This window comes from Crinia signifera, chromosome 1 (assembly GCF_055691185.1).
Source record: "Crinia signifera chromosome 1, ASM5569118v1, whole genome shotgun sequence".
In the NCBI taxonomy this organism is placed as follows: domain Eukaryota; kingdom Metazoa; phylum Chordata; class Amphibia; order Anura; family Myobatrachidae; genus Crinia; species Crinia signifera.
In genome coordinates, this window is record NC_139217.1 from 141,728,193 (window position 1) to 141,744,203 (window position 16,011).

The 16,011-nt window shown below is 41.4% G+C and overlaps 1 protein-coding gene across 3 annotated transcripts in view; it reads left to right on the forward strand.

The window, feature by feature from the left end:
- Positions 1 to 14,717, forward strand: part of BBS7 (Bardet-Biedl syndrome 7) — a 30,651-nt gene extending 15,934 nt beyond the window's left edge. For all 3 annotated transcript variants that reach the window (XM_083174437.1, XM_083174436.1, XM_083174438.1), the window contains exons 11-20: positions 136 to 232; positions 324 to 516; positions 5,646 to 5,720; positions 5,810 to 5,875; positions 6,191 to 6,330; positions 9,459 to 9,623; positions 10,049 to 10,158; positions 11,481 to 11,584; positions 13,013 to 13,136; positions 14,391 to 14,717. In XM_083174437.1, coding sequence (XP_083030563.1) covers positions 136 to 232; positions 324 to 516; positions 5,646 to 5,720; positions 5,810 to 5,875; positions 6,191 to 6,330; positions 9,459 to 9,623; positions 10,049 to 10,158; positions 11,481 to 11,584; positions 13,013 to 13,136; positions 14,391 to 14,524 — 1,208 coding nt within the window. In that variant the 3' untranslated portion in view covers positions 14,525 to 14,717. The remainder of the gene's footprint in view (positions 1 to 135; positions 233 to 323; positions 517 to 5,645; positions 5,721 to 5,809; positions 5,876 to 6,190; positions 6,331 to 9,458; positions 9,624 to 10,048; positions 10,159 to 11,480; positions 11,585 to 13,012; positions 13,137 to 14,390) is intronic.
- Positions 14,718 to 16,011: the final 1,294 nt, after the last annotated feature.

Here is a 16,011-nt window from a genome sequence, read left to right on the forward strand (position 1 = left end):
TTCTTTGCTTATTGTAACACTGCTATATGTTGAATGTAGTTAAAGGTTCAATACCATGAAGTCATTTTCTGGTGTACAAACATTTAGCAGTGTGATGAGAACATTAATGCCTTATTTGACACTCCTGTGTCTCAGGATGGGTGACTGGACTCACGACGGAACCGATGCATCGGGAGGCTGGACCTGGTGAGAAGATGAGTCAAGAAATGCAGACAAAAATTGCTTCTCTTAGGTCGGTTTATCTTATTTGATTTTATCTTATATCTTATTTGACACTAAGGTAAAAATCTAGAACAAGAATTATTGCAGTGTGTTCTCTGTAGGTCAGAGTTGGAACAGCTGCAGTTTAAGGTTGCTCAGGAGCGGGAGAGGTTCCAGCACACGTCCCAGTCTACCACAGCGGTCTCAGCAGTGCCCGTATTCAGTATCAATGACAAGTTTACATTGAATAAGGATGATGCTAGTTACAGCCTCATCTTGGAGGTGCAAATGGCTATCGACACTGTATTGATACAGGTTAGTTTCCAAAGAATAAGCACATACTGTATAATTGCAAAGTAGATTTGTGCAACGTGTGTAGCAAATGTATGACCTATTGCACCACTCCAGCTTCTGGGGTATTACACATCTCAGCTTGCCCTGCCACAGTTTTAGCATGCCTTAACATTAAAACTGTAGCAAGGCATGCTGGAATACATATTCCTAAAAGTGGGAGCAACATGGGTGGTTGCCTACTCTCTGTTTCAGTGTACTGTTCCTTTGTTAAAAAAAACATAAATGCTGTATTTCTCTTTATAACCTTAAGATCCCCAAGTACATTTCTACAAGTCCTCTGGGCTGCTGTTTCTATTTCCCCGTAATGTGCTCCTTCTCTCCCGCTCCTCCCAAGATTATTCTGTGCTTTGCCTCTCTAGTGTGCATTCACTAGTTCACCCCATCTGCCTCCCTACTCTCTATCCTACACACTCCCTCAAGACATGTTAATTTAGGGTAGCATATTCAATTATTTGCCAGGTTTCCAAAGAATTATTTAATGCGACATACACACGGGGCGATTTTAGCCCTATTTCTAAGTGATCGGACTAGATTGCATAGAAATGAATGCACAACACTAGAGAGAGAATCCCGCACCAGTCCAAAAATCACTTAAGTCTGATCCTCTTCGCCCTATTATCGTAATTTAGGAAAAATATCCTGTACTATAGTTCATCCGGGAGGTGCTACCCACTACTTCTTCACAGACCTGAAACACCCAAAAAGGAAAAAGTAAGTATCGCTTAAGGTGTGTACACACGGGGGGCGATATTGGCTGAAATCGCTGGAAATCTGGTCGCTGAGCGACCATATTGCCAGTGATTTGGAGTGCTGCTGGCGATAAATCGCCAGCTGCGCGCTCCCGTGTGCACTCCCTAATGGTCGCTTGAGCATGCCCGCAGCCATGAACGCCCGCCTCCCCACCTCAGGCGAAACCACACATTTGCATGCGAGGGGTTGTCTATGCTTACACATCCCCTCGCATGCCTCTGCATGGGCGAAAAATCATCGTCTAGACTGACTTTTATCTTGGCCGGAGATGGATGAATTTATGTGACATCAGCCACCTGCCCCAAGCAGGCATCGACACACCTGCATGTTATAGACATGCCCATAATACACTGGGTATTCCCCTGCCCTCCCCCTTCCCACCCCTCCTGGAGCAAATTGCTGGGCGACTGTGAAACTTGCCGAAGCTGGTTGCTCCCAGGGTTTGCACATGTGCATATCCGCATGCGCAATCCACGACCATCGGGGACAGGGACGAATTCGGCCCACTATGAGCGGGTCTGAACACCCCCTAAGGTCATATATAGATGGATAGATTTACCTGTGCCTTCCTTTACCTCATTAGCGAATGAGGTGACACACACAGGCGACTTCAAATAAGGATCCTGGTGAAAAAGCAAATACACGCTTTGAAACATTGATGCTAACTGCGGACTTATTTTAAGTCGCCTGTAAGTGCCGTTGACCCAGAATAGTATATGTGCAAACAATCACCTCCACCCTTTATATTTTTAGGCTTTCCAGCACCTTTAATATATAATGACTCCCACCCAATAAATATTTAATGACCAGTGTTACTCCCACCGTTAATGAACCTCTGACCCCGCCTTAAAAAATTATATTTAATGATTTTCACCAAAATAAGTATTGCTATGGTTGAGGGATGGGGGCAGAGGTGCTTTAAGAGAGTAGGGGGTGTGTGCAGGCTCTGATTGGGCACCCTCCTCTGCCTCACTGCAGTAGACTCTGGAATTGTGCACAGGTCTCCGAGAACATGGTGCCGCGCTGCAGAGGATACCTTTATTGCACATATGTGATTCACTGGAAAATGGAGAACAATGAAATGGGTGTACAGTGTGTGGGGCCCCCCTGGATCCAGGGGCCTGTGTCCACCGCACACCTTGCACCTATTATAGGTTACCCAGTGGGTGTTGCAAGCTGCTGCTGTGATCTGATCACTGATAGGTGATGGTTGCTGTGCTGGGAGAGGGGTGCTGGATCAGAGGCTGAATCAGTGGTAGTGCTAGGGGGCACTAGCCAAAATTTTGCCTCGGGCATCAACTTGGCTAGGGCAGGCTCTGAATGACTTGTTGTTATTATTATGTTTGTGAACAAGAAAAGGGTTGAAGATCCGCACAGACTCAAAATCTGTGTAATACTTATTTGACCAACTTGAAAAACTACACGCCTTGATAAATTCTGGTAGTTTAGGGGGTTGGTGGTGCACCCAGCGTTTAAAAATCAATGGTTAGACACTGGGGATTTGTTTGTCAGGAAAAAGAGACTAACAAAAAAAGAAAGAAAAAACGCTTTTTGGGCGCACTCTTTTGTAAATGATTAAATTAGATAATTAATACATAACTTTTATTTTAGACTTAATTTAAAATAAGGTGGCACAAAGAATTGATTTAAATTAGAGATATTAAAATGTAGTATGATCCTTGTACTGGTTTAGTTCAAGGAATATTCGCAGATTGGTCACACCTTTAATATGTTATTTAAGCACTGTTTTTATCAGAGGTACAATTACCAGTGATAGTAGGCAGTGAAAATGATTCAGTTCTCCTCAAATGCACAACAATAAATGCTTAATAGCGTCAAGTAATGTACCTGAATTGGTAGTATGAGGAGAAAAAAGTTACACAACCTCGGTATATAATTATGGTTCTTTAATAAACACTCACTCTGGCAGTTATTGTTGCAGGTATTTATTTGATACGGCGGCTCTTACCCCTAGTTTTGATGTTGCCACACCTGGGCTTCCCCGGGGGAAGCCAAGCAGTGGAGGGCCAGGACAGTACCCAGGTGGGAGACCCCCGGGGAAGCCCAGGTGTGGCAACATCAAAACTAGGGGTAAGAGCCGCCGTATCAAATAAATACCTGCAACAATGACTGCCAGAGTGAGTGTTTATTAAAGAACCATAATTATATACCGAGGTTGTGTAACTTTTTTCTCCTCATACTACCAATTCAGGTACATTACTTGACGCTATTAAGCATTTATTGTTGTGCATTTGAGGAGAACTGAATCATTTTCACTGCCTACTATCACTGGTAATTGTACCTCTGATAAAAACAGTGCTTAAATGACATATTAAAGGTGTGACCAATCTGCGAATATTCCTTGAACTAAACCAGTACAAGGATCACACTACATTTTAATATCTCTAATTTAAATCAATTCTTTGTGCCACCTTATTTTAAATTAAGTCTAAAATAAAAGTTATGTATTAATTATCTAATTTAATCATTTACAAAAGAGTGCGCCCAAAAAGCGTTTTTTCTTTCTTTTTTTGTCAGTCTCTTTTTCCTGACAAACAAATCCCCAGTGTCTAACCATTATTATGTTTGTGCCACATAGATTAAAAAGGACATCATGCAGTACAATCAGGAGGCTGATTATAGGCTAAAAATTTGAATATTCATTTTCAAATGGTGCATTATGGAGAATAGAGGAGATCAAATAAAACTTCTATTAAAGTTCATTATGTCATGGAAATGGTAAATCTAATTAACACTAGGGGGGTAATTTACAAAGATTGGAGTTCTATTTCAAATGGGATGTTGCTATTGGCAACCAGTCAGACACTATCTATTATATTCTAGAACAGGGGGTGACCAAACCGGTCCTCGAGATCTACCAACGGTCCATGTTTTCCAGATAACCTAGCGCTGTAGTCAATACAGGTTGAGTATCCCGTATCCAAAATGCTCGGGACCAGGAGAATTTTGGATAACGGATTATTCCGTATTTTGGAATATTTTAATATTTCAATGATGTATTTTGAAGTATCTTGCATTTATGCTGTATAAACACATAAAATAAACACAAATATATTTTATTACCACATAAAATACACACAAATATATTTTATTTGTTCAAAAAACAAGGTTTCAAAACATGAAACAAAATGTGTGTACTATCTCAGATATTGAATTTGAATGCCAAGCAATCATTTTCTTGTACATATATAGTGCCAGTTACATATCATGTCCTCAGTAGTGCTGTTACAGATGTCCCCAGTGAGTTTTTAGCTAAACAAATTTTTTTTTCCACTTTCTGGAAAGTATGGTTTTCGGAATAATTCGGATAACGGATATTCGGATACGGGATACTCAACCTGTACTAACAGTCACATTTTCAAACCTGCTGCATTCATTCCTACTATAGATCCACAGGTTGCCTGGAAAACATGCACCGTTGGTAGATTTTGAGGACAGGTTTGGCCACCCCTGCTCTAGAAGGTGCTAAATAATTAGATTCTGATTGGTTGCCCATAGCAACATCCCATGTGAAATAGAACCATCTTAGTAAATTTTGGCCTAGATCTGAATGCTACATGTGTTTTAGTAGAGCATTTAAACTTGGCTTTATTGCTTCCTAATTGTCAACTGTGTATTTTTAATAGCTATAGGGAAAGATACAGCACACATTCCAAAGTGGACAGGGGAGCGGTTGGCCTAGTAACCAATGATAGCTGGAAGCTGGTAGCTATAGGCACTTGTCCTCTTTAGAAGGTTTGATACATCTTCCAGTAAATTTGTACAGCCCAGACACTAGATAAAGAACAAGTAGGAAATGGAACAGACCACGTTCATCTCTGGGCAGCCATTTGCACAAAACAAGAGAGCACAATTTCTGAAACACTGCACAGCAAACTCTACTCCATGTGATATTCCATATGATAAGCAAAATGTAACAATGATGGGTACTTTCACTACCCGGCACACTCTTACCTTTTATATGCATATTCTAGGAGTGGCATGCTCTGTTTGATGCTTACATTTAAGTAGACCTAAATACCATTAATAAAATATGGGATGGGAAAATATGATAACCACTGACTTGGTAGGTTATGACCCTCCTTTGGTCCTGGGGGATTGAGTCAGTGGCATTGTAATTCACTTTCTATACATCCATAGGTCATAAAATCAGAGTCTTTATGCCTTCAGATGACACTTAAGTCCAGCCACTTTACTATACGGTTTAAATAAACAAAATCCATAATTTGGATAAAGTCAATAAAAGTTGTCCTCTTCTGTTGTATACGTACGTAGTCACACTGATTCCTGTGGCATTGATGAGATCTTGATATTCACAGAGTGATGTTCCTGTGGATCTGCTGGATGTAGACAAGAATTCAGCTGTTGTGAGTTTCAGTGGCTGCAATAGTGAGGTGAGAACATGGTTTCTGGGTGTCGGGTATTGTGATTTACCCTTTTTTTCTTATGTGTGTGTTTATACATTGTACACTTTATTGCACAGCCAAATGGGAACTTCCTCCTTGCTACATACCGCTGCCAGGCAACAAACACCCGCCTGGAACTGAAGGTAATGCATGCATAGTTCTGCACCTGCATTTAACTTAAATTTTCCTACTATTAACAGTCACCAATGGCCATAGCTGTAGAGAAAAAATTGAAAATACATAGTCCATGTTTTCTTACAGATTTTTATATAAAGTTTCTATTACTGAAGCTGTCTTAGTTTAAGTAAAATCTCTGGCATGAGCATATGCTATAAATTGTCCCATGTACTGAGTAAGTGCTATAAGTAATGGTACTACAATTGAAATAAAGCTTCCCCTCATTTTGGAAACCAATATAATTTGTACCAAAATAATATCTAATCTCTGCATTGATGCAGGTACGCTCAATTGAAGGACAGTATGGAACATTACAAGCCTATATAACGCCTAGAATTCAACCAAAAACATGCCAGGTTCGGCGATACCAGATTACGCCTCTGTCTCTCCATCAGAGGAGTCATGTGTTTGATCAGAACAGGTACAGTATTATAATCAAGTGGAAAATAAGCCAGGACAACTAATAAAAATACTATGTATATGCTTCTCGCTGATCTTTTGCAGACACACTAAAAGGGTTAGTTGGAAGTTGTATGCTGATTGGCTGCATTACATGCTCAGGAATAAATGTGTGCTTGCTTGCATCTCTCTCTATAGAACAAGGAAGGTTTTCCTGCCAGATAACACTCATTGGGCCAGATGTATCAAGCTTCAAAAAGTGATAAAATGAAGAGTGATAAACAGCCATCCAATCAGCTGCTAGCTGCCACGTTACAGGCTGGATTTGAAAAATGACAGACAGGAACTGATTGGCTGGTTGTTTATCACTCCCCACTTTATCACTTTTGAAGCTTAATACATCTGGCCCATTGTATTCACAAACTTAATATCCATCAAAAATACCTTAACCTGCCTCAATTATGCTAGCAATGGTAAAAAGTAACTTACTGTACTATACCTCTTTATATGGATAATGCTGTCTTACATTGCTAAATATATGCCATATAATAGACTTCTGAGAAGTACTTGAGGACTTCATTCTATGTAAGGTAGTACTGTGTATAGAAAAAGCTTTGACCTCAGTTTACTGTTAATTTCCATGGGGAATGGTTTCATCTGCTGCTATACAGCCAGATTCCTGAGCTGCATCATTTCCCTGATGTCACTAGTTACTAAAACACCCAATGCTCAAACCTGTTGCTAAGTGATGGGAATGCCATTGGGAAATTTGATGCAACTTCACACTTGTTCAATAGTTTTCCATAGAAACCAGTTGTATACATTGTGGGAATAGAAGCCATCACATACAAATACATAATAAACAGTGTGCACATAAAAAAACTCAGCTACTGAATTTCCACCTTAGGGGACTTATGTTTTTATACAACTGAAACAATACATTACATTTACTTTTTTTTTTTTAAGTAATGTTTTTATTAAAACACCATTCATCACATCAAAGTATCAACACACGTTTTTAAACTGTAAACATCCAACATACATATAGTACATAAATATTATTCATGAAAATAAACAGTATAGAAATGCAGGTACATTCAATAAAGGATATTGTATAGCAGATCCCGCTTGTGGTTATTCATGTTTAGACAGATAGATCTCGCAGTGTCTAGATTCCCTGATATCTCAGGGACCACATACAGGTCCAACGGTCAAACCCCCTCTGTTTCAAAGGACACCACAGGCAGAGGCGTAACTATCGTCCCGCAGCCCCCGCCGTGGCGGGGAGGCGCTGTGGGTATGTTGGCGCCGGGGGGGGCTGCGGGACGACAGTCACTGTCTGGCTGCCTGTGTGCACCGTCCGGGTCCCAGCTCTCCCGGCTATTGCCGCAGCGCTGCTCTCACTGATACAAAAAGTGACACTTGGAAAATGGCTGCCCCCATACCGCAGACAGTTTTTCGTCTGCTGTATGGGGGCAGCCATTTTCCAAGTGTCACTTTCGTTAGCAGCAATAGCCGGGAGAGCCGGGACCCGGCGCGGACGGATGCGGCCCAAGGTAAAATACACACGCACACACACACACGCTCTCTCCCCTCAATCCCCCCCCCGCGCGCGCGCCACGGCTCCCCGCTGCTTGTTTTTGTGTTTTTTTAGGGGGAGGAGCTTCTTTATATTCTGATTTTATACCTTCATTAAGATGTGTACTATTAACTTTAGTTCAGTAATCAGAGCTGCACAATTTAAATCAAATGATTAAACCATGATTTCAATCAAAATGTTCAACTACAATTTTTGCTTACAAAGAGATATGTGCAGGTGTATAGTGTATACTTGTTGGATTATGTTGTATAGGAAGGCTATATTGGCTAGGAGTGTAATTGTAATGTTGGCTTTGGTTGTCATTGTCATTACAGTGTATAAGATGCTTGAATAAGAATGTTGTCACAGTATTGCTGTTAGGGAGCGGTGCACAAGGCAGGAAATGTAGGGGAGTTACAGAATGCCTCGCATACTCACCATTAGGCGGCCGCACGCCTGGTTCCAGCATTAATACGGCAGGGGCCATACGGGTTGCGTGCCAGGTAGGGTGAGGTGCGGATGGTAGCTGATCCCATGGTAAGGGGCGTGTTCACGTGAGTCACATGACGGTGGCTGGCACGGCCCATAGCGTGTAGGGGGCGTGTTCACGTGAGTCACATGGTGGTGACTGGCACGGCCCAGGCGGTACCAACTTGGTAGGGGGCGTGGTCGCGTACCCACGGTGGTGGAACGGACACGTCCCAGGGGTACCACATTAGCAGGAACAGAGCGCACCGCTCCCCTTTCTATCCCTTGCCCTGCAAAAGTGTTTGGTTATGATTATGGATTTGTGAAATAAAGCTGTGACCATTTTAATTGCCACAAACTATGTCGTCATGTTTCCATTATGTCGTTGACCAGAGCGGGGTGCCGGTAAGTCGCCCTTTCCCGCCTTATTGATGTAACCTTTTAGTGTATTTATTCTGTTACGGTGTTCATTTTGTTACTGTTCTTACTTCAAAAAGTATTCACGTGTTTCTAAAACAAGGTGTAGACCTCTACAATGAAACCGTTTTACTTAAGAGAAAATGTTAATAAGAAATCCCAAAAATCTGCTATAGATCAGATTTTTATACAACCCTGTCATTAATTAGTGCAATCTATATTGTGTTTGTGGGACCTAATATTTAGGCAGCACTGCTGATACCTGGGATTAATCATACTCGTACATGTATTTAGATTACAGTATTTAGAAGTTACAGTATTTCTATATTTTACTTTGAAAAGCAGTTGACACAATAATTCTATAGATAAAGGTGCATACATACATGTGACATATGGCTTTAGCGTTTAATGTACTTTTGTTAGTAGAAAGTGTTCTTACTTTATTGCGAATCTGTTAGAATGTGAAATGTAATCAGTGCACATGCTATATTCTGCTATAAAACATCGTCCTAGTAATTGAGACCTTTTGGATCAGAGCATGCTGGGTAGGTAATGTGTCTTCACACATTGTGTAAGGAACAAAAATATTGACATTTACTGGAAAATAATAAAGTGTGTGTGTGTATATATCTGATCATATTGCAGTTATAGTGACTGATAACTGCTAAACCTGACCTTCATTGCAGGCCCATGAACACCCTTAGCCTGACCGGCCAGTTCAGCTTTTCTGAGATACACTCCTGGATGGTGTTCTGTCTACCGGAGGTTCCAGAGAAAACCCCAGTTGGGGAGGATATTACCTTCTATTTTCAGAATACATTTCTGGACACACAACTTGAATGTTCATACAGGTAAACATTTCCTTTAATATGCCCCACAAAACATGCAATTGTACAAAGACAAGTGAATGTGCCCATACACAGGTCCCATTTTGGCCTGTTTTTCACTTGATTACAACTGATGAGAAGTGGCCATTGGACCTTTGTTGACATCCGATCTGATGCGTGGTCCATTGCGCATCAGATTGGAGTCGAAGATCATACTTGCTGCACCTAAGACCTCTGACTTGACCCCTCTCCCTGCACCGGGGATCGCATGTGATACATCACATGAGCAGGCTGCTCCAGGTGGATCGGATGCCAATACACTGTTCTGAGAAGTCGGAGCAGTGTTTGGCCACCTTTACAACAATTCTGCAAGTGGTGTATAAATGGAGACGGTATGGTAATATTGTATTACAGTGCCACTTAACATCACTCATTTATTCTTGTTGCAGGAAAGGAGAAGGGGTTTTTAAATCTGACAATATCTCCACGATTTCAATTCTAAAAGATGTCTTATCAAAAGAAGCCACTAAAAGAAAGATAAATCTCAACATATCATATGGTAAAATGTTGTTTTCTTTGTTTTCTGTGTTTACCTTCCATACTGTGAAGTCACAGCAGATGTGCAGATTTCCATTTTTCCTCTCTGTCACCCAAGAGTCTCATAGCAAAGAATTTTAACTAAGGGTCTTATCTAGGCTCAGTTATAGTTTTTAGAAAAATCGCAAAACTACGCCTGTAGCATGCGGGGCTCCGCCCAGCACAGGACATAGCCTCCCCACATGCCAGGTTCTTACCCGTCATGCAAGTGCTAAAACTTGCAATCGCATCGCTATTGCACGAGCGCATATATATATATATATATCTACAAAGAAATAAGGAGAGCGAGCGCTCTATAGTGCATGAATCTGTATGATAAGTTTATTCAAGGTACACACAGGTTTACAGGTTTAGGATGGCTGAAAATCACGTACCAGACAATGCGGTACTAAACACCGCAGATATAAAGCATAGGCATGCTGTCTCAGCAGCCGGGTGTTGGAGAGGTTACACTCACACGGCAATCCGACTTAGCAGCAGCAGCGGTGAGACTCCACACGTCTGAGCGGCACGATATCCCCACAGGTAACTCTGGTCAGAGACGACGCTAGGCCACGCCCCAACGCGTTTCGTATTCGACTTCGTCAGAGGGCCCTCTGACGAAGTCGAATACGACGTGGAAGAACATTGTGTGGTACATTTTGCCCAATTGGACTTAAATTGACATTTACAACTCCTTATTTTCTTTGCGCACTGTTAATCTGTTATATATATATATATATATATATATATATATATATATATATATATATATATATATATATATATATATATATATATATATATATATATATATATACATACATACATACAGTCTCCTCTTTCTCCATTGTACCACATTTTTGGTAATCTCCATGGACTACAGAATTAGGCCCTAAGAGCTGAAACTCTTACTTATCAATTTAAGTACCGCAGTTTTAATGTAGATTTAAAATCTACCAAGCATACCATAAAGCACAACAGTTCAGTGTTACTGATGTCTAGTTATGGAATCAGGTATTTGGAGGGCAGAACATCATAGTCAGTACACAATAAATATGTGGGGAATCAGATAAACCAATAGGAGATGTTCTGCAGCATTAGATGCTTGGAAATGGCTTGTGTGCCGGCAGTAGCATCCTACCACAGCCCTTAGTGACAGGATTAGCAGTAGATAGCATCATATTTCTATTGAAGTATAAAATTCTGTAATCGAAACCCAGGCATGCCACCAGCATCACACACAATTGATGCCTCCATCTTATTTTATTCTTCCCATCTTCTCTTTGTGCTTTTTGGAAGTAGATATAAGTGAAGAATCTGTCGGCCATACACTAAGAATGATTCATCCAAAATTGGAGCACCAACTCCTGTTGGCCAAAAAGGTTCAGTTAATAGATGCTCTGAAGGTACAGTATAAATATTCACTGTGTTCTTATTTTATTCCAACTTTCTTTCTTACTTTATAACTTCTAGACAGATTAAAGGTTCCATAGATTAGGCAGCTTTCAGTGCAATTCCTTATTCTGACATACCTGTGGTGGAAGGGGGAGATCAGGGAAATCCAATATGTTGTAAACCATGGGTGGGGAACCTCAGGCCCGGGGGTCATATGCGACCCCCCATAGCCGGTCTGAGTGGCCTGCCCGGCGGCAGGGGAATTCTAGTGAGGGGTTGGTAGTTCTTGTGAGATTCCTCTTAATTAACAGCAGCCGGAGACGGTCAGTCCTATTCAGCGGCAGCCGCCGTAGCGTGGGATGGCTGCAGCAGGACAATTTGTAAGATTTTTACATATGGCCCCCGAAGGATTTTCCCCCATACAAACGGCCCTTGGAACAAAAAAGTCCCAATCGCCGGCGCTCGCCAGTGCAAGGGATCTGGCGAGCGCCGGCCAAAGATGAGCCCTGCTACATCTGTGTGTGTGTGTGTGTATGTGTGTGTATATATGTATATATGTGTGTGTATGTATATATATATATATATATATATATATATATATCATTATCTCAATCCATTGATGTCTATATCACCACAGACAAATAATTGCCCTGTTTAAATACAGATGTTTAATATTTATTTAATTTGGTTAGACCGTACCCTGGAAAATTCCTTATTTTATTTCTATGCTACGTGTTAAAAGGGGAATGAATGTCTTCTAAGGAAAAGGGAAACTTTCACTTTGTATTTATCAGTAAAGGTTCACCAGTCTATTGCAGAACTCTATACAAAAAGAGCATGCTCTCCTTCCCTTCCTTTATTCACATAGCAACTGGCCGAGCTGTTGGATGGAACAGCAGGGTTTATGGGTCAGCACACAAAGCTATTTCATGCAGCTTTCTAAAAGGATCACATGGGGTTCTATTCATAAAGCAGTGAAAAGAATGGGGAAGTGAGCCAGTGGAGAAGTGTGCCATGGAAACCAATCAGCTTTGAGGTAACGTTTATCAAGTGCATTCTAAAGAAATATACATCGCATCTGATTGGTTGCCTTGGGTAACTTCTCCACTGGCTCACTTCGCCACCCTTATCACTGCTTTATGAATAGACGCCATGGTCTGATGAAATTGTTATGCTGCTCGCTTACTGAAATACTGGTATTCGTAACAAAAATCCAAAATACTTTGTATAAGATTTCTAAACATTGCTCTATAATACATGAATTTGTACTTAGAAATGAGTCCAAATCATTTTCATTTATTAACTTTAAAATATATGCTGTGTAAAAGTATTGTTTAATAATTGATCCTTATTTATTGATGGTCTAATCCTAGTGAAGTGTTTGATGAAGGCTGTAGTAGTAAATGATGTGCTGCTTGTTTCCTACTTTCCTTTGGAAGGAGTTACAAGTTCATGAAGGAAACACCGACTTCCTGATCCCGGAGTACCGCTGTATCCTGGAAGATGCTGAGCAGCTTCAGGATGAATACAAGAAGCAGCCGGCACACCTTGAAAGACTTTATGGTGAGGTGTCATTGTGTAATGTTTTATATATAAGGACATTTAAGGCTATCAGGGCTGTTACAGAGCGGGCTTCTGTAGGCCAATGGTAATAAATACCATCATTTTATTTTCCAATAAATGTCAGCCCCCCGGAACTGGGCAGCGTCTCTCCGAAGCGGGGATGGGCAGGGAGATGCTGCCCAGCCGCCGTGATACTAGGACACGCATGTGCGTGAGATGCACGCACGTCCCAGTCTCTATCGCCGGTGCTCGCCAGTGACAGGCATCTAGCGAGCGCCGGGCAAAGATGGAGCCAGCTCCATCTGTATGTGTGTTATTTGTGGTGGCAAACACTATTCTTTATAACGGAGGTGGATTTTCCACAAGGCAACCTAGGTGCCTGCCTAGCGCCCAGCAGGTCCCAGGGGGCCCCATAAAGATATCCTGGCTGTCCATAATGTTCCCAGAGGAGCATTGCGCGACTACCACGTGATGTCATGAAATAACATAGACTTGCCCACACTTCTAAAGTCCCTTTGATGTTCTTTGATAGGATAAAAAAGATTTGGGGACACAAAATGGTTTCATCCACTGCAGTCAGTTTGCTTTAAATTGATTAAGCCTAACAAAAGATTAGTATGCAATACCGATGTTCTGCCAAGGTACTCTATCGATGCCGGCAGCAAAAATTATAGCGCTAAGGATTTTTTTGAGGAGGGCCCCAAACCAGAATCTTGCCTATTCTGGTTCATTCGCAAAGGCAAATTCCTTCTCAAATGGACAAAACCACGTGCACTGCAGGTGCAGATGTAACATGTGCAGAGAGAATTAGATTTGGGTGGGGTTTTACTTCAAAGTGAGATCTGTATCGCAGTGTAAAAATAAAGCAGCCAGTATTTTCCCTGCACAAAAACAAAATAACTCCCTCCAAATGTAAATCTCTCTGCACATGTTACATCTACCCCACCTGCAGTGCACATTGTTTTGTCCATTTGAGAAGGCATTTGCCTTTGCAAATGAACCAGAATAATGGCCTATATCTGCCTCTGCCTTGGAGTAGTACATTTTTGATATTCCAAAGTAATTTTTTTAATAGGCATCCTGTCACACACCTATATTCTCATCTGTGTATGGAGGACCTGCAGGACATGTTGACAGGACCATTGTCAGAATTCTGTTTTATTGCCTACTCATTACCATATCATTAACATATCTATGTCAAGTAAATAGCCAGCCTGTGGGGGATACAGTTAACATCTATGTTTTGCTTTGTAGGTATGATCACAGATCTCTTCATTGACAAGTTCAAATTCAAAGGCACAAATGTGAAAACAAAAGTGCCCCTCTTGCTGGAGATTTTGGACAATTACGACCAGAACTCACTGATGACTTTTTTTGATACAGCGTAAAGCCGTTGAGTACTGTGAATTTCGGCAATAATGTACAGTATTTATTTTGCCAGTGGACCGTGTCTCTGTGACATCTCTGTGCTATTGGTTTATTCCTTCCTAGTAGTTCATACAATTTCAACATGGTATTTTTTATGTTAGCAGCTTTGCGTAATGTTTTTCAATGCATATTTGTAATTAAACCTAATTTAAAATACAATGGTTTAGAGTCCAGCTTAAATCAATGCGTTAGGAGCTTGGAATACAATTGTTGAGGAATTTCCACAAGTCTTAAGGTGGCCATACACAACTGCGATGTAACACACACATTTACCACGTGAGTCTCTGACCCACCTGCTGAGTGGAGCCTCAGGCTAATCTGCCTCTACCTGTAACTAGGTAGTACTGTATACCTATGATATATGAAATATGTGCAGTAAGACCAATGATCCTGGTTCCTGTATTGGTAGATCCACGTGAAGCATATCCCACACCATGTAAAGGTACAGCATATGGTGGGGCGAAAGTACATGGTAGCAGACAGGAGAGGCCATAGGTGGCAGTATAAGTATATGGCAGAATAGGGATGATTTACAAGCGAGAGTCCAACAAAACAAAACAAGTAGAAAACAAGTGTGTTTTGGTATTTGTCCATCCATAACACTGACAACTCTAGTAGCTGTGTTCTCCACCAGCACTACCAATGTCTGGGGGGGGTCTCCATTAATAGGCTATGGCAGAGTCGGGCATTCAAGGCAAATCAGCTTTGGGACAGGGAAGGATAGCAGCCTGGCAGAGGAGTGGAGCCGCTGTCCAAGTGCTCAAGTGGTTTGCCGTATTGTGCTCAAGTGGTTCACAGCCTGAATTGAGTGACAGGAGCAGGAGATCAGCGGGTGGGTTGGCTGTGGGCAAGCAATGGATGACCTGGTGAGTGCTGGGAGGTGGCAGGGACACTGTGGAGCTCTCAGATCCTGCAGCTGTGAGACCTTTGGGTACATAATATGCGGGTTTTTAGTAGAAGTAGTAAAAATGGAGTAGTAAAATGTTGTCCCTAGCTTCTATTTATCATTTATCTAGCACCTTCTAGAATTATTTTTTCACTTTCCTAACACTGATACTGCACTATTTTTTTATACTAACACTCTGATATCTCACTCCTTTTTTTTATTTTAACACTTACACTCTGATACCCCCCCCCCCCCCCCCAATAATGTTAGGGACCTGTCCGACGAGGTCACCTTGACGATTGGTGGGCAAGCTCATAATATTAGCCAATACTATGCCAAGAACCTCATATATTATGTATAAAATTGTAAATGGTGTAGGGTGCACCTTCTACTCTGTTCCTATGTTGTAAATACTGCAAACAGGTCTGCTGAGTCTTTCCAGTTCTCACACCTCCTATAGAATCTTTAAATAATTATACAATAATACCCTAACGAACCCCCGCCCGCAGATTAACACTTCCACTAGTGCCTAACCCTAACACACACACACACAGCCTAACC